This window comes from Lygodium microphyllum, chromosome 22 (assembly GCF_053477565.2).
Source record: "Lygodium microphyllum isolate KBCC chromosome 22, Lygodium_microphyllum_v1.1.10, whole genome shotgun sequence".
In the NCBI taxonomy this organism is placed as follows: domain Eukaryota; kingdom Viridiplantae; phylum Streptophyta; class Polypodiopsida; order Schizaeales; family Lygodiaceae; genus Lygodium; species Lygodium microphyllum.
This window is the reverse complement of record NC_141156.1, coordinates 107,528,463-107,546,874: the sequence shown is the minus strand read 5'-3', so window position 1 is coordinate 107,546,874 and position 18,412 is coordinate 107,528,463. Positions and strand designations below refer to the sequence as shown.

Here is an 18,412-nt window from a genome sequence, read left to right as displayed (position 1 = left end):
ATCTCCGTGAGGCTCCCAAGAATAAAGTCGCGGGAAGCATCGGCGCCCAAGCCACCAATAATGCTGGAGGGGCGAGCGGAACGACTAACATAGTACACACGAATCAAGCCCAGGTTGTAAGCGTTAAAAATTAATTTAGGACTTATTTCTTATGGAAGGGATAATGTTGTGAATAAGGTTTTGTTTATTCTAAGAACTAAGTTGCATGCACAAAACGGTAGAGGTTGAATTTCCATAAGATTTTACGTATGTAAAATGGTAAGATTAACACCGTACCTCACATGAAATGATAGCTTTTACTCACATAAAATGATAAGGTTATCGCCTTACCTCACATGAAATGATAGCTTCTACACACATAAAATGATAAGGTTATCGCCTTACCTCACATGAAATGATAGCTTTTACTCACATAAAATGATAAGGTTATCGCCTTACCTCACATGAAATGATAGCTTCTACACACATAAAATGATAAGGTTATCACCTTACTTCATATAAAATGATAGCTTTTTAACCAGTTTAGTGCATGAATAGTCATTTAGAATTCACGTTTCACAATCATGGTTAAAAGAAACACATGAAATGTTAATTTCTGTTCATAAGATACACTTGCATCGTTAGACAAAACCCTAGACTTTCATAGACGCAAGTCACATGTGATCCGGTGCATTAGAAATAAGTACTCATTTCCATGAATAAAGATAGATAAAAGCCATTTAGGGATACAACTATACTAAATGCACAACGTGCATGATGGTTGGGAAATCCTGCATAGAACTCTATGTTTGAAATTCAAGACTTGGATCAATTGCATGTTATTAATTCACTTTGTTCATGTTTAACCACATCAGGATATCATGCATGTCCTATTTGCGGTCCGTCAAAGAAGGTTATCTATGACAATCATCATCCATTTCTTCCTATTGACCATGCCAAATATGTTCTCCCTACTAATGGAATGACTCCACAATCTCTAACAATTCGAGATTGGAAGGAGAGATGGATTAATGCCGACAGCCACCCTCCACTCTGCATGAGTCGGTAAGAAGTATATTTCTCTCGATTGACTTTAAAGTATTTATCATGATGAATTGTTCACATAATATATTGTTTGTTTGTTAGGTTCTCTATATTTTTTCATCTTTAGTATTAGACTCAACTCAAGATCAATCACCTGTTGAACCCCATGTACATATTAAAAAATGTTGTATCTACATTATGGGATCACTTGAATAGGGCGCGTGATTCAGTCAATGTAAGGGAGGATTTATGTAACATTGGTCGCATGAGACGAGCTTAGCCACGCATTGGACCCAGAGGAAATATTGAGCTACCCCATGCACCTTGGATGTTGTCAAAAAACGAGGAAAAAATAGTGAAGGAATAAATATGTAGCTTTCAAACACCCACACGATGTATGAGATGTCTCAAGGGAGCCTTCTAAAAGAAAAAGAAAAGAGGTGTGGAGCAACTATCTGGTTTGAAGTCCCACGATTGGTACAAAATGATTCAAATAAGGGTATCTCTAACCATGAATATAGTAATTAGTGGAGTAACTATGTGTAAACTTTGGGGTATGATGACTTTTTCCTAAACTAATCATTTGATCTATGAATATTATTTACATTCAGTTCGTACTTCCTACTAGCATATCCCATTGTGTATCCAAAGATGTACGTGATATCATTTACAAGATAGGAGAGCTTGTGAGGTGTGTATACATTGTATTTTTTCATTATATCTTGCATACATCATGTAGTGAACCTCTTTGAATTTCTACACAAAAATAAACAATTGTCAAATACATCCTAACAGATACGTGAGCTCGAATGAAATTGATCCAAACACATTGCAAGATTCTCGAGTATTATCTATTGAGGTGGTTTGTTTGGTAGAGGAAATATTTCCTCGGTCCATTTTGACTACTCAATTACATTTACTCGTACATTTGATTGATGAGATCGCACTTTGTGGGGCAGTTCATGCAAGGTGGATGTTGTTTCTTGAGCGCTTCATGAAAACCTTGAAAGATTTTGTGAAGCAAAAAGCACAGCCTGTGGGAAGCATGACTGAGGGTTGGTTAGTGCAATCATCCCTTGTTTATATCTCTGAATATCTTGCTGAAGTGGACCCCTCTCAACCACGACTATGGAAAGACGATGAAGACTTGAGGATGACCTCTATAATACCTCAAGGAAAAGGAATGAGTAAAGTGCTAACAAAAGAAGAACTTCGTAAGTTAAATAGTTTTTGTGTGCTCAATAGTGATGTAATGAGCAAATGGGTGACACTATATAATGAAGCAAGGGTAAGAAGAAAAAGTAAAAGACAAGCATTTCGCACCAAATATGAATGTAATGTCTCATTTCCAGATCATCTAAATGCACTCCCACGTCATATTGATATAGATTGATTACATGAGGAAATAGAGAGAATGGAAAAAGAGGAGGAAATTAATATATCTCAAGAAGAGTGGGAATATGCACGAGGTTGCTTATCAAAGGTGAGACACACTATCAATTAATTTGTTTCTAGTTATATTTTATATAATAATTTGATATTTTTTTATCTTAATCTTTTACTACTAGTGCATATTGTTCAATGCTATTTGGTGTGAGGGTAAACATCTTTGAACTCAACGTATAGATGAAAAGAGAAATACCCAAGATTGTGGTGTCCTTGCTCACTTCGAGGATGCCAATTGTACCATGGAAGGTTATTGTGGCTTGATCCAAGATATTCTGAAGCTTGACTTCAGACAATTTTTTATATATGTACTGGATGTGAAGTGGTTTAAAGAAGTGGTAACAAATGGTGAGCATTGCAGAATCAGATGTCATCCAAGTGGTTTGTAATCATTGACTCTACAAAATTTCACCAAAACAAGAATGACACATTAGTACTACCTCAACAATGCGAGCAGGTATATATGTAAAAGCTAATTTTTTAAATATGTATACATGTCATACATATACACAATATAATAAGTATTTAAGTTTATTGCTTTTGTTTTTCAAATACAAGTTGTGTATCATCCAATGGTAAACAATAACCGATAGTGGTATGTCATCTCTATATCTAATCATTCAAAACCAATATATGGTAATATTACCGACATAGAGATAGCAGATGACAATCCAACAATTAATGATGATGTACATGATGACACCATAATGGATGATATGCGTGATATAGTACAAGATGAACCCCGCGAGGATGTTCAAGGAAACACAGAAGAGGACAATAATGTGGTTGATGATGATGAAGTTATTGATCAATATAGCAACACATCTGATAGTGGGATAGACTTATTTGTTTCGTTACCTCTTGGTAACATAGACCTAGAAGTAGATAGTTTAGCAAGGATTGATCTCATTGAAGATGAGATGGGTCATTCACTGTAACATACTTAATTTGCTTTATTGATTCAATGTGTATTCTTAATTATATGGAAAATATCATGCGCGCATGTGCATACTCAAGAATCAATAGTCAAGTTTAAAGCTAGATTGAAATTTTTATAATAAAAAGAAGTATTTTTTATCATCTTCAAGTAGAGCAATTACAAGATACATGCAATGCTTGCTACTAATTGTATAATAAGGTTTGTGTCGCTTGCCGCTAATTACTTATATCAAGCATGTCAATTGGAGGAACTGCCATTCATTAGAGAGCAATGCAAAAATAATTATTAACTCTGGTTTTTTTAATTAGATTAAGCCTAATTTAAGGTGGTTAAATAATTACGCATCTGAAATCGCATCTATAATCACATCTATTTGCGTGAATATATAGACGCAAAATTCATGTCTATTTACTCGCTCTTTTACACGCACATATAGATGCAATGATAGACGTGCTTGACTTTGCACGTCTAACATGTGCGTCTATGCCTCGTCTCTGTTGTGGTGTCGGCAAAGGACCCCATTTAGTGGTCTTTCCCACCAAATCCGAACAAACTGAAACCTATTAAGGTCCGGACTGCCCAATCTCCGTGAGGCGAATGGCTCCCAAGAAGAAAGTCGCGGGAAGCATAGACACCCAAGCCACCGATAATGCTGGAGGGGCGAGCAAAACGACTAATATAGTACACACGAATCAGCCCAGGTTCTAAGCGTTAAAAATTAATATAGGACTTATTTCTCGTGGAAGGGATAATGTTGTGAATAAGGTTTTATTTATTCTAAGAACTAAGTTGCATGCACAAAACGGTAGAGGTTGAATTTCCATAAGATTTTAAGCACGTAAAATGGTAAGGTTAACGCCTTACCTCACATGAAATGATAGCTTTTTAACCAGTTCAGTGCATGAATAGTCATTTAGAATTCACGTTTCACAATCATGGTTAAAAGAAACACATGAAATGTTAATTTCTGTTCATAAGATACACTTGCATCGTTAGACAAAACCCTAGACTTTCATAGACGCAAATCACATGTGATCCGGTGCATTAGAAACAAGTACTCATTGCCAAGAATAAAGAGAGATAAAAGCCGTTTAGGGGTACAACTATACGAAACGCACAACGTGCATGATGGTTGGGAAATCCTGCATAGAACCGCACTAAGAGAATTGGAAGGATCGCATGCATCTAAACCGCATCTTGAAAGTTTAAATGAGGAATCATGTGTTGCCATGTGTGTTAACTGAGCTTGGCTAGAATTAGAGATTAAAAGACCCTTGGTTGGGTTGCGAATAAGGCATGTCCATTACCTTGACTAACCAACTAATGCTTGAGTTAGGGACTAAGATACCCTAAGGAAAAACCCAAAGAAAATGTGCAAGTATCAGTCAACTTACCAAGATCACTTGCTCTTGTTGAAATTATTGGGATCTCGCTAAGTCGCGAAGAGACCCAAGATCAGGTGTTGGGAGCATCCGAGAAAAAGGAGTCACACCTTAGCAGTCGGTCGCACAAACGACCTTTGAAATGTTCGTGCTTGTACTTAAGTACATTATTTGATCTCTTTGCTCAAGGAACTAATTCAAGGAAAACACTTAATGCTTCAGGTTGATAGCCTGGAGGGAGAGGCAGGAACAATTACCTCCGACTGTCTACCTGGCCCTATCCAATGGGGTTGTTAGCCGTGCCGGGTATATGGACCTAACCCGCCGCGAGAGGTTTCTCCATGGATACTGCTTGGAGCGGGGGGATGCTTGGGTGCCAGGGGAGGCTCGAGCTGTAAATACCTTGCCTTTGGATCCCACATAAGGGACCGACGTGAGTCGAGATGGGATCTCGAGGCCCGTGTACTAGTCAACGGGCAAAACTTGGAGTAGCAATCCTGTAGATTTCTGGGCTAGCCTTCGGGCATTATATTGGATGTACTCTAGGATTTTTCTTTTTAATAAAGAGCAGTTATTGAAGAAAAAGAAACTTGCTTGGCATTGTTTTTATGTCAGTGCCTAAGTTACGTGAAGGAACCTGTGATTAATTTGTTTAATTAAGGAAGCTGATTTTGCATGTCAAAACATTATGTATTAGGTAATTAGATAACTAAAGCAAATTGAGGAAAGTGTAGTGGACATGACTTAGGTCCGTCATACGAAAGGGTGGTCCCGGTTAGCTGGGAACTTTTCTCAAATGATGAGATTATAAGACAATGAAGACCTAGTGTCAGAAGATGTAGAAATTCTGGGTTATTCTATTTTAGGGGAAAGGAATGGGGCTATCCCATATGGTAGAGAGGTTGAGCTTCGCATCCCTCTCATTTTCGATTCTCCATGAACCAAGTGCAGCATGAATCCGCATCGACTCCATTGTTCCTACACCAACTGGTACAACTGGAGCTCAACGCTATCTCCTTCCTAGAGACTTTGCTGATAGGAAAAGAACCCTAACCTTAGGTCGATCCCAAGTGGGAAGGGCTGGACACTTCCGCTTGGGGCAAACTCAGGAAGACCTAGATCGCAAAGCTTGTGTTATTCCCTGCGAGTGCCAGGCGGAGCCTTCTAGACCCTCCCCCCGATGGGTTGCTAAGACGTGTCTCGGAAGCGGACAAACGTACACGTTACATTCAAGCCATTGTAAAATCTCCTCCTTAGGGGATATTTACCCATGAAAAAACATGAAGAACAATAATCATAGCTTGAAATACTCAAGATTGGCTAAATGCCTTTGTGAGGATTGATTCATTAGTTGCATTGTCCATTTAATTGATTGATTTGGGCTTCAAAGAATATATATTTGTTATTGAGAAAACTCCTAAATTAGCCTACCAATTCTCAAAAGGAAATGAAATTTCGAAAAACTTGTGGGATTACAAGAAATTAAGTAGGTATCTTTGTAGCTAAATTTTTTCAAGTGCTCCTTGATGGCAAAGAAAGTGGGGTAAAACATATTTGCATTGAGAACCCAATCCATTTGACTTAGGGGTTTGATCTCCAATTACACTTTTTTCATTACAATCCTTAGTATGTTTAACCTTAATTAGGGCTTGATTATAGGTGACATGGGTAATGCACACTTAACTCAACCTCAAGTAGGATTGATTGTAGGTGACATGTGCAATATATTTTAAACTCTAACCTAAGTTGGGATAATTGTAGTAACTACAATAAACTTACATATGTGAGAAAAATGCAAAAAATTAGCCATAGCAATATGGAATGCCACATCTTCTTATAAGTTTAATATGTTTCTTTGGAGGCTATTTGTAGTGAAGTTTTTCAGAGGTGGACCTAGTATGTTAATGCTTATTTGAGGAAATTTACCTTGTGCAGAAGAGGATCATTTTCATCTCGTTTTATAATGCATATGTATTAGAAATGTGTTGAACAATATGCACAAATGGCACACCACAATTTGTTTCTAATTTCCATAAGTATTGAGCTAGGTCACATGGTGCTCAACATTAAATTATAGATTAATATAACTACCTTTATAGTGCTAGTGCATCACCAATTATTTTTTAGAGAAATAAAGAGAATAATTTTACACAATTTTGTAAAAAGGGATGAGAAGCAATATTGTATTATTGAATGACTACTTGATTTAGGCCTAATTTTCTTGGCAACCATTTTCCATAAACTATTTATACCTTTGCATGAAGTATACATATGTTCTTGATATGGCTATTTGTAATTGCCCAGTATGGAATGTGAGGAACCAAGTTCCCTAGTTGTGTGGCTTAGAATTCCCTACTATGTTGTATGGGAAACATGATTCCCTAGTTATATGACCTACAAATCCCTAGTTCAAGATGTGGAGAATTAAAATTCCTAGTATTATGACCTACAAGTCCCTAGTTGAAGATGTGTAGAATAAAGTTCCTAGTTATATATAAGGAGTTCATACATGCATACCTAGGATTCCCCAACATGGGATGTGGGGAAAGTAATTCCTTGGTTATACATAGGGAATCTATATACATATACCTAGGAAAAGTTAGAGAATTTTCTACATGGCAAGAGTTTTCCTATGTAGGAACTATTCAAAAACTCATTGTATTATATTTGGATTCTCTTTATGATCATTGGTGTCTTCCAACTCTCTTCTCTTCCTCTGGTCTCTCTTGTCTTTATATTTGGACTCTCTTTATGATCATTGGTATCTTGCCACTCTCCTCTTCCTCTGGTCTCTCTTGTCATTCTCATGGAGTTCAACACATCTATATGCAAACATCTTGAAATTTCTAATGGAACATGAGTAGGCACAAAACAAAACCTATTGTAGCACATGCACATACCCTTGAGAGACACTTTATTGATTAGTACAAATAGCTGAAGATGAGTTTTAAACATCCACAGGTGTAAACAATGGCGACGAGTGATGGGACTTTTACCATAGTAGATTTTTCACGCTAACAAGCAAATTTGAAGAAAACGTGACTACAGAGAAAGGGCTGACATGTTGTCGAGTCGAATGACACTGATGATAGAAAGAACACAACTTAGGGGTGGGAGTTATGTGAACGTTTTGTAAGTAGTAGAGCTTTGGGGGGGGGGGGGGGAAGGCGGGGAGTGGGGGCCAGCTGGTTATGCGATCGTTTTGTAAGTGCGGAGTGGAGCATTGACGTACTCGCAATACTGTTTGGCACCAACAAGCGTACCATGTTCAGCAAAGTAGTCAGCCATGGCAATGATAAGGGCGCTATTAAGTTTGTACTTGTGGTAGCTTATGTTGACTTCACTTCTTTCGGAGACACTCTTGCCAGTTTGGGCCTTTCCCATGACTGTAGAGGTAAAGCAAATGGGTTGGATGGGGTCCCTCTCGCCAGTGGTAGCGGTCGTCTCCAAGGAGTAGCCTGCTTGCACAGCCTCTCCTGTCTGCGTAACGTACTTGGCTGAGCTCTTGACAATCTCTCGGACTTTGTTAGCTAGTGCTGCAGCTAAGGGCCCACCGGCGACGCCTGCCAATGCCACCACAAGGAACTTTCAATCGTTCCCCACATAGGCAATTTGGTGAAATATAGGAAATTCTCCAATATTTCCTATGTAGACAAGTACGTATTCCCCATCTATAACTAGGAAATTGCATTCCCTACATCTTATAATAGGGAATATAGAGCATTCCCTACATTCCTTTGAAAGTCCCTACGTTCCCTACATCTTATAATAGGGAATATAGAGCATTCCCCACATTCCTTTGAAAATCCCTACATAAGGAATTATAAGGATGTGATTCCCTACTTTTATGTAATAGGGAATTAAAGGTACAATGAGGATAAGATAAAGATGATGTTTATCACAATTCTCTATTTCTCAATTCAAGTTGATAATGATGGTTTCGAGAAGGTAAGGACAAAGGTCACAAGAAACTCTAAACCACTTACTATATAGAAAGTTCACATTATAACTAGGAAGATTAGTAACCAAACTAGGAAGAATGTATAATTTTCTAGTTATAACTAGATAATTTTGCCATCACTAGTCTCTTCTAACTAGGAACATCCTTTTCCTAGATAGTATCTAGAAAATTGAAGCCCTATCTAGCAACATTATCTAGCAAGTTATTGTATAACTAGTAATAATATCAACCTAATTAGAAAATTTTACTTTTTACTAGTCATAACTAGCAAGTACTATCCTCTAACTAGGGAATTATAGATATTCTATCAAGTTAACTTGGAACTCATGATTTTTCTAGGTATAATTAGTAAATAAATATTCATTGATTAGACATTTACATTTGTATAATACTTACTCATAGCTAAGCTTTTCACATTGACACAAAAGCAAGACCACAATTGTTGAAAGGTAATCACAATAACAAAAAATAAAATTAAAAGAAAGATGTTTAGTATACATGAATAACACAAATTGTGTGGCCCCAACAACAGAGTCATTGCATTTAGCAACAATAACACTTACAATGTTGAGCAAAGTACATGGCCACATTGATCAAGCATATATCATGGCCATGACATCCATCTTATTGCAAAGCTCATGATTATATTAGTGAGAAAAAAGCATATTGCACCAATGGATTAAATAGAAACTCCACACACTAACGTCATATTCCCTACTGTCCAAATGAGCAACAAGAGCAAACATTCAAAGTGCATGGCAAGAAAACCACACAATCATATATACCCCATCATGAAAATTAGATAGCCATATTAAAAAGGAAAGCACATTACCAAGTGCATGACCATATTGGTCATGGAAGTGCACATGGAAAAAAAGAACCACCAAGGCAAAGCGCGTAGCCATATTGAGAAAAATCTAAATTGCATTGCCCAAAACATGTGGCTATAGAAAATAAAGCAACCTACATTGCTAGTTGTATGATGAAATATTATCACCTTTCAAACTAGCACTAAACTTATAAACTTCATGTCTTAACAAAAAAATATAAGTACCAAGGATTCTAGTGATTGCCAACTATTGTAGCTAGCTCTATGTGGAAGCTTGCAACATGATAGATAGGAAGCTACTTTAAGGTTCACTATGAGGTGACTTGAATAACAAGAAGGCTACACCTAAATAGCCTTACAAGGGTGGAAGTATATTACCTTTACAAAGAACTAGTGCTCCAAAATAAAGAAATCCTCATTGGATATTCTCATTTTATTAGGGTTTGAAGTTGAGAAATTCCATAGAAAAGTATTGATGGGAGCATATCAAATTCTCACCAATCTCAAAGGTAGGTGAAATAATTCAAACAATGTAGAAACTCTTGCAAATTCTCAATGGAACATTGAAAGTGCATCATAATAAAAGAAAAACACGAGGAAAAGAAGAACAAATTAAGATTGGAAAAAATTTGAATTTATCTTTTGAGAAAAAATAAGAGAGCTTTTCTAAACATTAGATGGAGTTATTAATACATGATCCTCCAAATTCAGTAGGACATATATGAGGCTCAACTTCATTTTTGGGGGGCTAATGTGAGATGATGCCTTATCCGCAAGGGGATCAACATTTTATTCTCTTCCACTCAAATCCCCCCCCCTCAATCCCCCCCTGAAGTGTGAGATATACCTAGCATCCATACAAGCACAAATGGTTATCAAAAGTTATTTGAGCCCCTTACAAACTAGATGAGTTTAGTAGGAGAAAGAAATGGAAGCCCCTCTCTTTCAACAGCTCCTTTCTAGATTTAAGGGAAGGATTCAACCTATAGCTAAAGGATGCTTGGAAACAAACCAACAATCCAATGGCTAATCCAATGTAGAACTAGATGAGATCCATAGATACCATCATTGAGATTATCAATATGTATGGCAAAAATCAGGATTGACTTTAAAGAGGGTTGCATGTTAGTAGTTAGCAATGTAGGGAGCATATTATTACGACTCTTACTAAGTGTTCTAGTAATGGGATGTTTTATCAACTTCTCAAAGAAGTGGAGCATTACATGGAGGATTTGCAAAAACATAAAGGTGAAGTTGCCAAAATTTAGTCTAAGGGAAATGGTATCTTATGGGATTGGTGCTTCAACCAATTAATTTTATAAATTGAAGAAGTAAAAGAAGCAACAAGAGTTCATCACTATGATAGATTATCAAGGAGGAATCGTGGAATTTCTGTGCGAAAGGGTGTCTCATTGCCCCATTACTCTTTGCCACCGTAATCACCAACCCTTTACTTAAGAATTTGGATTTGAAGGTGCAACATGGAGTAAGCAAGGGGCTTCCTATACCATTAAGAAAACACTTGGTCTCCCAATTCTTTGCCAATAATAACTAACCAATATTGTGCAAGTAGAGAAGCAACTAGTAGATGTAGTTGATGAAAGTGTATGAAAGTTTTCTAGAGCTATCTAGGGTTGTAACTAATGTGAGCAAAAGCAAGATTATTTACCTAGGATTGAATGAGTTAGCAAAGTTGCTAAGGGAGCCAGGCTTCCAAGTAGCATAATTGAAGCTGTAATTGCTTGATTCTAAATAATTTTGATGATTTCAAGATTTCTAGCATCAGACCTTAATTACTGAGCAGATGGAGGAATTTATTTGATTATCTTGTACATTATGTATGCTATGATTCAAGTAACATGCAACAGTGACTAGAAATACATGCACATGAAAGTCCTAATTTTGGCATTATGAATCCAGTGAGATTAATGAAGGTTGAAGATCCATAGCCTAGCTATCTAGTACACTCCTTAGCCTATCCTCTTGAGAAGCTTGGTACAAGTAGGTTGTGTGGTAATCCTCTTGAGAAGCTTGGTACAAGTAAGTTGTTTTGGGTTTCAATAGGCATCCATCTTAAGTAGCAGCTATGCCCTAGAATCTCATGTCAAGAAGCATATTAGACTCAACTTGGGAGTGTATTGTGGTGGTGGTCATGTACCTAAATACCAACCAATTATTTGAAGTCATTTCAATGCATATATTCTATCTTACCAATTTGAGCAACACTCTGATTGGCAATGTTCCAAAGTGGCTGGGTGTTTTGCATAAACTCTAGGGTCTAAACATATCTTTCAATAGGATTGAAGGTGAAAAAACAAACTACTGAAATATATTAAAGCAAGGGAAATACTTAATGACATTGATCAACCTAGCTATAACATACTAGATGCTTGCCTAGGTGTCATAGCAGTTCAAAGCAAGCAGCTTGCCTAGTGTTTTTAGAGTACGTAGCTTGAAATTGATTTGGGCTCTTATCTTGCAATAGTGGTGCTTACTACAGAGGTGCTTGCCAAACTACTACTTATCAAAGGCAACTAGTGTAGCTATACATGACTTCCCTTGATTTTCATCTTCAGGTTCATTGCTTTTCATTGAAAATTCTTTACAACATAAAAAATTTTGAACAAAAATGATGACCATAATCTTGGTCATGCAAGGATATAATCCTGGTCATACATGATAGCTTCCTTGCATAAGATGACCATTATCAAGCCATGTGGTTTTGTGATGTTACCCTCGTTATCCCTGTTATGCATGAGAGCGTTCCCTACATAAGACAATCAAGATCAAGCTAGGTGATACATACAATGTCTTGATTGTTCCAAGAAGGAGACTAGGCTCAAATAGAGATACTACAATAACCCCTGAAATTCACCCTATGACAAGTTCATGGAAGCTTAGGCAAGTCAAATAGGCCTCATGCTATAGAGAATGGCACCTAGAATAGATATGGCAGAAATGCACAGCTAGAATAGATATCGTCGACAACCATGGAGGTATGCACAGCTGCTATCCCTACGACAGCTTGCCCCATCTGCTTGTAAATTTTTCAAATTCCCTATGACCGGTTTGCATAAGGAGGTTGAAGAGTGAAGGCATTGGGTCCTCCACAATTGAATATAGACATCGAACTTGACCTCGTCCGGCGTCCCGCAGGTAGGGCATCTCACTGATTTCTCCACTGTTGCCATCTTGTTGAAGTGCTTTCGGAGTCGGTCGTGGACCTCTGGCATATACTTCTCCGGCAGCCTAAAGCTGCGCATGATCAGATCCACCAGTACACCCAGCTCATTCATGTCTTTGCTAGGTTTGCTCTGTCCATCAGCGCAAACATTGCACACACATTGAAATCTGTGACGATGGAGATGGAATGTTGTGCATACTACCAACATTCTCCCCATTCATGGCCATGCATTAACATGAGATAACCTTTTATGAGATTAAAGAAGGAAGGTTGTTTGATGCATACTTAGATATCAAGGTGATGCCAATGTTGATGCTCTTGAAAGGGAGTTTGAGGTGCTAAATCAAATGCGAGTTTCAAAAAAAAATTGTTAGATTAGTAGAAATCACTCTCTATCGTCCCTTATCTCTGCGAAGCGTATGTCGAGGCCTTGCGCTTGTAGCCGAGCCTGCATGGGCTTGAGTATGGAGTGGTTGTGCTGCGTGTTCACAAAGGTGATCGTGAACCCCTCCGAAGCTAGCTTGACGGAGAGGTGCATCATGGGGCCGATGTGGCCCTGCGCAGGGAAGGGTATCACCATGGCATGAGGCCGTGCAGGTGACTTATTACATTGAGCATTGCAGATGAGATCAGCCTCAGGAGAGAACAGAGCTGTCGACCTTGGATGGTGGGCACCCTTGTGCGAGGCAGCAGGTAGCCCTGGGACACGAAATTGCTGTGCGCCTTCTTACTCTGGCAATCATCATCATTACCTGCTCTCTCTCCTGATGATTTCACAGCATCAATGGAGGTGTAAGGGCTCAAGGCTTTTGGCTCTTCCATGATTGTCCCCAACCCTTCTGCGAGGATGCTGTCTATCCTCCGGATTGAATGAGTCTTGACGTTCTGGGTGTGGAGGCAGGGCAGGGACAGGAGGCCTGTTGTCTTCTTGATGATGACCATGGCTTCTTGATGGAGAACCCAAAACAGAAAAAACCAAAAATATGAGGCAATTCAGACGCAATTCATCGAATATCACATGTACCCAGAAGGCGGGTCTTTCTGCAGATGACAAGGAAACCCTCTTTATTTTGAAATTTGTTATTAATAGATTCATAGTGAATCCCGCCCTTATCTGTGCAGTGTGCGCTTGATTAACAAAGGCCAAGACAACCCAAAGTGATATTTTGGCATTTACTTCTCTTGAATTACCTGTTTTCTTGAATTACCTTTGTTTGAGACATCAAATGCTGTTCTTGCAGGCCTTTTGAGGAGATCGACATCTCAAAGGTTCATCATTCATGGGTATGCTGTTCTTCTTCACCTGTATCAGAGAGTTCAGCACTAGATCATGATTATTCCATGTCATCTGGGAACTCTAGTCATCTTCCTGGAGAAGATGGTCCTACATTGCAAGCATTGGCATCTGGTGCTCATCACCATTCGGAAGGTAGTGCTGCTTATTTCCTATGGCCTCCTGCATATAGGCCTCATGTTAGAGCAGAAGAAAGGAAAAGAATCTTTTTTGGTCTACAAAAGGATCTAAACTCAAACATAAGTGAAAGGGTGCCCAATGGCAGGCAAGCTTCGACACTTCTGGATGTCATGACTATCCGAGCATATCATAGCAAGCGCCTACGCAGAGTCAGCCTTGGAACAGCAGTGGGATTCTGCAGAAGGCAGGGCCATTTAACAAGTACTCCTGCAATCATTGTGTTTGTAGCTCGGAAGGTTCATAAAGCATGGCTTCAAGAGTGCCTGAGGCTTCCAACTTATCTTGAGGTGAAGGAAGTTGTCTCTAAAACCCATGGCATGTGGTTTTATGGCCTCTAATTCTATGATCAAGTTTAAGCAATAACTGCCTAGATTGCCTGTACATGAGAAGCGTTATGATGTCAACTAAAGATCCACAGGTAATACTAGTTTCAATGTAGTGGACTTCTTGCTTAACTTCATGGTCCCTTTTTTAGAGAAGTTTCCTTGCCTGGTTTTCCATGAGTAATGTGCAGGAGAAAAGTCCAGTTCTGTAAAAGTGCTGAATCATTATCTAAGTTGGCAAGCTGACATAGAAATATTATAGTTATACCCATTTGGATGATTTCAGGGACCAGCTGGAGGCATGAGTAGGTCGGAGCTGACATAGAAATCATTATCTAAGTTGGCAAGTCTGCATTCTCATGAGTAGGTCGGAGCTGTGCTTCTTTGCGAAGCAGTTGGCTGTAAATTCCTGGGGAGCTTTCTCGATGACATGGCACTCTGCAGGTGAGCCAGCATCAGGATCAAATTCCCATGTCTATCATCCGACATGATCATTGAGCGTGTGAAGCCAAGGGCCGGAGCCATCGGCGATCCTCAAGTGCCACATCGAGAAGGCTGAATTAATGCCTGAATAGCACAGGCATTCGAGGGTGCGCAGGGAGACACCATGGTTGACGACCTGGAAGAACCCCCAGTCGTGGCAGGCGGTGTGGATCTAGGAGAGCACAAAGGCCTGCACAAAGGCCTTGCGCCGCGTCTGGTCCTCACCAGTGTCGTTGCCGGCATTGCCTTCTGTCTGTTGGCACAGCAAGGGCGAGAGGTCGATCGTAGGGACCTCGTGCAGGACGATTGAGGCATCACTGTAAGGGCGATAGGCAGGGGGCAGTATGAAGGGAGCAGGGATGTGATCGGCTTGATGAAGATGATGATTTGCTTCCAAGTTTTTTCCCTGTCTTTGATGGAAGGAGCCATGCTCTGTCAATGGCAGGGATTTTATAGAAGGACTCCAGTAATTCAGAATGTTCACTGAGGTTGAGTTCGTCTGCCTGAAAAGAGACGGAAGTTTCTGAGCAAGCGGCCAAGGTCTTGCTTGCTGATGACATCCTGGAGCTTGCTACTAGTGTTGTCTTCACACTCAAAAGTGGAATAGAGGATGAAGAGATGGAAACCCAGCCCAGTGTGCTCTCTCTCGCCCGGCCCCCTCCTGCCTTCCTGGCTTCGTGTCTTCTGGTTCGCTGCTACGGCTTCCCCTCTCAGGCTCCTACAGACCCTACTTATCTTTAATTAATCGATTTTTATCCTGAATTCAAAAATAAAGCTACCCTGCAGTGGAAGATTACACCAGAAAAATTGGTGCTGCATAACATGAGTCTTGGTGGCATCCATTACTCTGTTTATATGAAGCGCTAACGGAGGAGCAGGATGGGAAGCTTTTAGGTCTTGGTGTCCTTCCTGGTCGCACAATCTCCGCTGCAAATCCTCGGCTCCCTGTCAAATAGAAGACCAGACGTAGTCATTATGTTAGAAAACAGCAGTGGTATCTGATGATGACCTGTAGATTTAGCTTTGGCTTCCACTGTAAAGTGATTGTTTAGCTGCCTTTCTGGATGTCAGCTACCAGGCATGGTTGCTGCCTTTATGGATTTCAGTTATCAGGCATGGTTGAACTACAGTTCACTGCACCCAAGTTCAGTTGCAACCTGGATTATCTTAAACCCACTTTGAGGTGTGGGAAAAGAAAAGGAACAATGCAAGAAAACCAGGAGGATGCACCGGAAGGCAAAGGGCAATTCTGAGTGATCTGGGACCTTGGCTGTGAGGTCCTCAAACTGCATGGGGCCATAGCACTTCCTCTTCATCCTCATCTTTTTCTTCTGAGAGACTTCACTCAGTCCAAGGAGGCGTCGGATCCGGAGGGGGATCCTTGAGTAATCAAGGTCGAAACCAGGTGATGTTGCCTCCACTGAGGCAGCAGCTGCAATCTTTTTCCTGTATTGCTCCGATCGTGACAAGCAGAGGGGGATCGATTCTATCGGAGGGGGGCCCTTGTTCTTCCCTATTGGTGACAAGCTACTGGCTGCAATTATTTTTCTACTGTGCTCAGACCGCAACAAGCAAATTGGGGTGCTATATATAGATAGACTATATATATATAGACAGACTATATATAGCTAACAGATCTCAGGTAAAAAGCCAGTGAATAACTTCAAAGTTTGAATACAAACTACTCGTCTTGAAATTTAGTCATTCTATAATTTTACGTTTGTTTTGGAGGTGTGCATCTTACGACCCAGCCTTGCAGATACGATCCAAAGCAAGAATGTGCCCCAGCAAGAATATTTGCTGTTGTCATTTTCTTGTTCCTGGGATCTGTGAAGGGGTTCAGTACTAAGCCCCAGCCTTGCAGATACGATCCAAAGCAAGAATGTGCCCCAGCTCTCTTTACAGTGATTTTCACTACAGTTGCATTTATATTGGGAGCTTTGACGTCCATAGTGTTGGGATTTTTGGGCATGATGATCGCAACATATGCGAATGCTCGCACAACTTTGGAAGCCAGAAAAGGGATAGGCAAAGTATTCAAAATCGCCTTCCAATCAGGTTCGGTGATGGGTTTCTTACTTGCTGCTAATAGCCTCATAGTTTTATACATCACTATAAAACTGTTCCAGCTTTATTACAAGGATGATTTGGAGGGCCTTTTTGAGGCCATCACTGGCTATGGGCTTGGATGCTCATCCGTGGCTCTATTTGAAAGGGTTGGAGGTGAAATCTATACCAAAACTGCAGATGTTGGAGCAGATCTTGTTGGAAAAGTAGAAAGGAATAACCCAGAGGACGATCCACAAAATCCAGCGATCATTGCTGACAATGTGGGTGATAATGTGGGAGATATTGCTGGAATGGGTTCAGATTTGTTTGGCTCCTTTGCTGAAGCTTCTTGTGCAGCTCTCGTTGTGGCTTCCATGTCATCATTTGGCACAAATCATGACTTCACTGCTATGTGCTTCCCTCTACTCATTAGCTCTATGGGCATTGTGGTGTGCCTCATCACAACCTTGTTCGCAACTGATGTGTTCGAGATGTCAAATCTAAGGGATATTGAATCTACACTGAAGAGACAATTGCTGATATCCACCACCTTAATGACATTCGGTGCAGCTTTTGTTTGTTGGCTGGCACTACCATCCACGTTTTACATATATGATCCTAACGGTGGTGCAAATATGGTTCAAAACTGGAAACTATTTTTTTGTGTTGGAGTAGGGCTTTGGGCAGGGTTGGTAATTGGCTACATTACAGAGTATTTCACCAGCAATACATAAAGACCAGTCCAGGATGTTGTTGATTCTTGCAGGACAGGAGCTGCTACCAATGTCATATTTGGTTTGGCACTTGGCTACAAGTCTGTAATTGTTCCAATATTTGCTATTGCTATTGCCATCTATGTCAGCCATACCCTAGCAGCCATGTACGGGATCACAGTTGCAGCTCTTGGAATGCTTTGTACCATTGCCACTTGTCTAGCCATAGATGCATATGGTCCCATAAGTGATAATGCTGTGTTAGCAGAGTATTTGTCAGCTCATGTGTGATTCTGAGCTTGATCTGGGCTGGGCATTTTTATTAGGTATTTTAGGTATTTTTCTGGTGTGGCATTTTATGCCAGTGGAGTATTTTATGAACCCGTGTTAGCATTAATGCTGGCCGACCAGCATTTATTGCTCTCCATTTTTCAGCCTATTTATACTCAGTGGCTCCTCCTCAGTCATCATCATCTTCACCATCTGTAGACTCTGTGGAGAGAGGAGCCAGTGCCCACGCAGCTAGTGACTCACTATTGTATGCGTCTGTCTCGTGTTCAGATATATGGATTCCATTTCCCGTGCATACATCTGAGTTCTCATCT

The 18,412-nt window shown here is 39.9% G+C and overlaps 1 protein-coding gene and 1 pseudogene across 2 annotated transcripts; both read left to right on the top strand.

The window, feature by feature from the left end:
* Positions 1-13,419: 13,419 nt before the first annotated feature.
* On the top strand, positions 13,420-14,664 carry LOC148017489 (protein NARROW LEAF 1-like). 2 transcript variants are annotated; one of them, XM_087662793.1, is made up of 3 exons: positions 13,420-13,458; positions 14,007-14,194; positions 14,325-14,664. In XM_087662793.1, exons 1-3 carry the CDS (start codon positions 13,430-13,432, stop codon positions 14,351-14,353), a joined length of 246 nt encoding a protein of 81 aa, XP_087518919.1. In that variant the 5' UTR covers positions 13,420-13,429; the 3' UTR covers positions 14,354-14,664. The 2 variants fall into 2 exon arrangements, with proteins under 2 accessions (XP_087518919.1, XP_087518918.1); XM_087662792.1 differs by having other exon boundaries at positions 14,007-14,664.
* Positions 14,665-15,169: 505 nt separating this feature from the next.
* LOC148017488 (pyrophosphate-energized vacuolar membrane proton pump 1-like) lies at positions 15,170-18,098 on the top strand (annotated as a pseudogene).
* Positions 18,099-18,412: the final 314 nt, after the last annotated feature.

Coding starts and splice junctions, on each gene's coding strand:
- LOC148017489 (XM_087662792.1), top strand. CDS start 13,430: ATGGTGGGCACCCTTGTGCGAGGCAGCAG. Junction 13,459..14,006: donor ACCCTTGTGCGAGGCAGCAG/GTAGCCCTGGGA, acceptor CTGTTCTTGCAG/GCCTTTTGAGGAGATCGACA.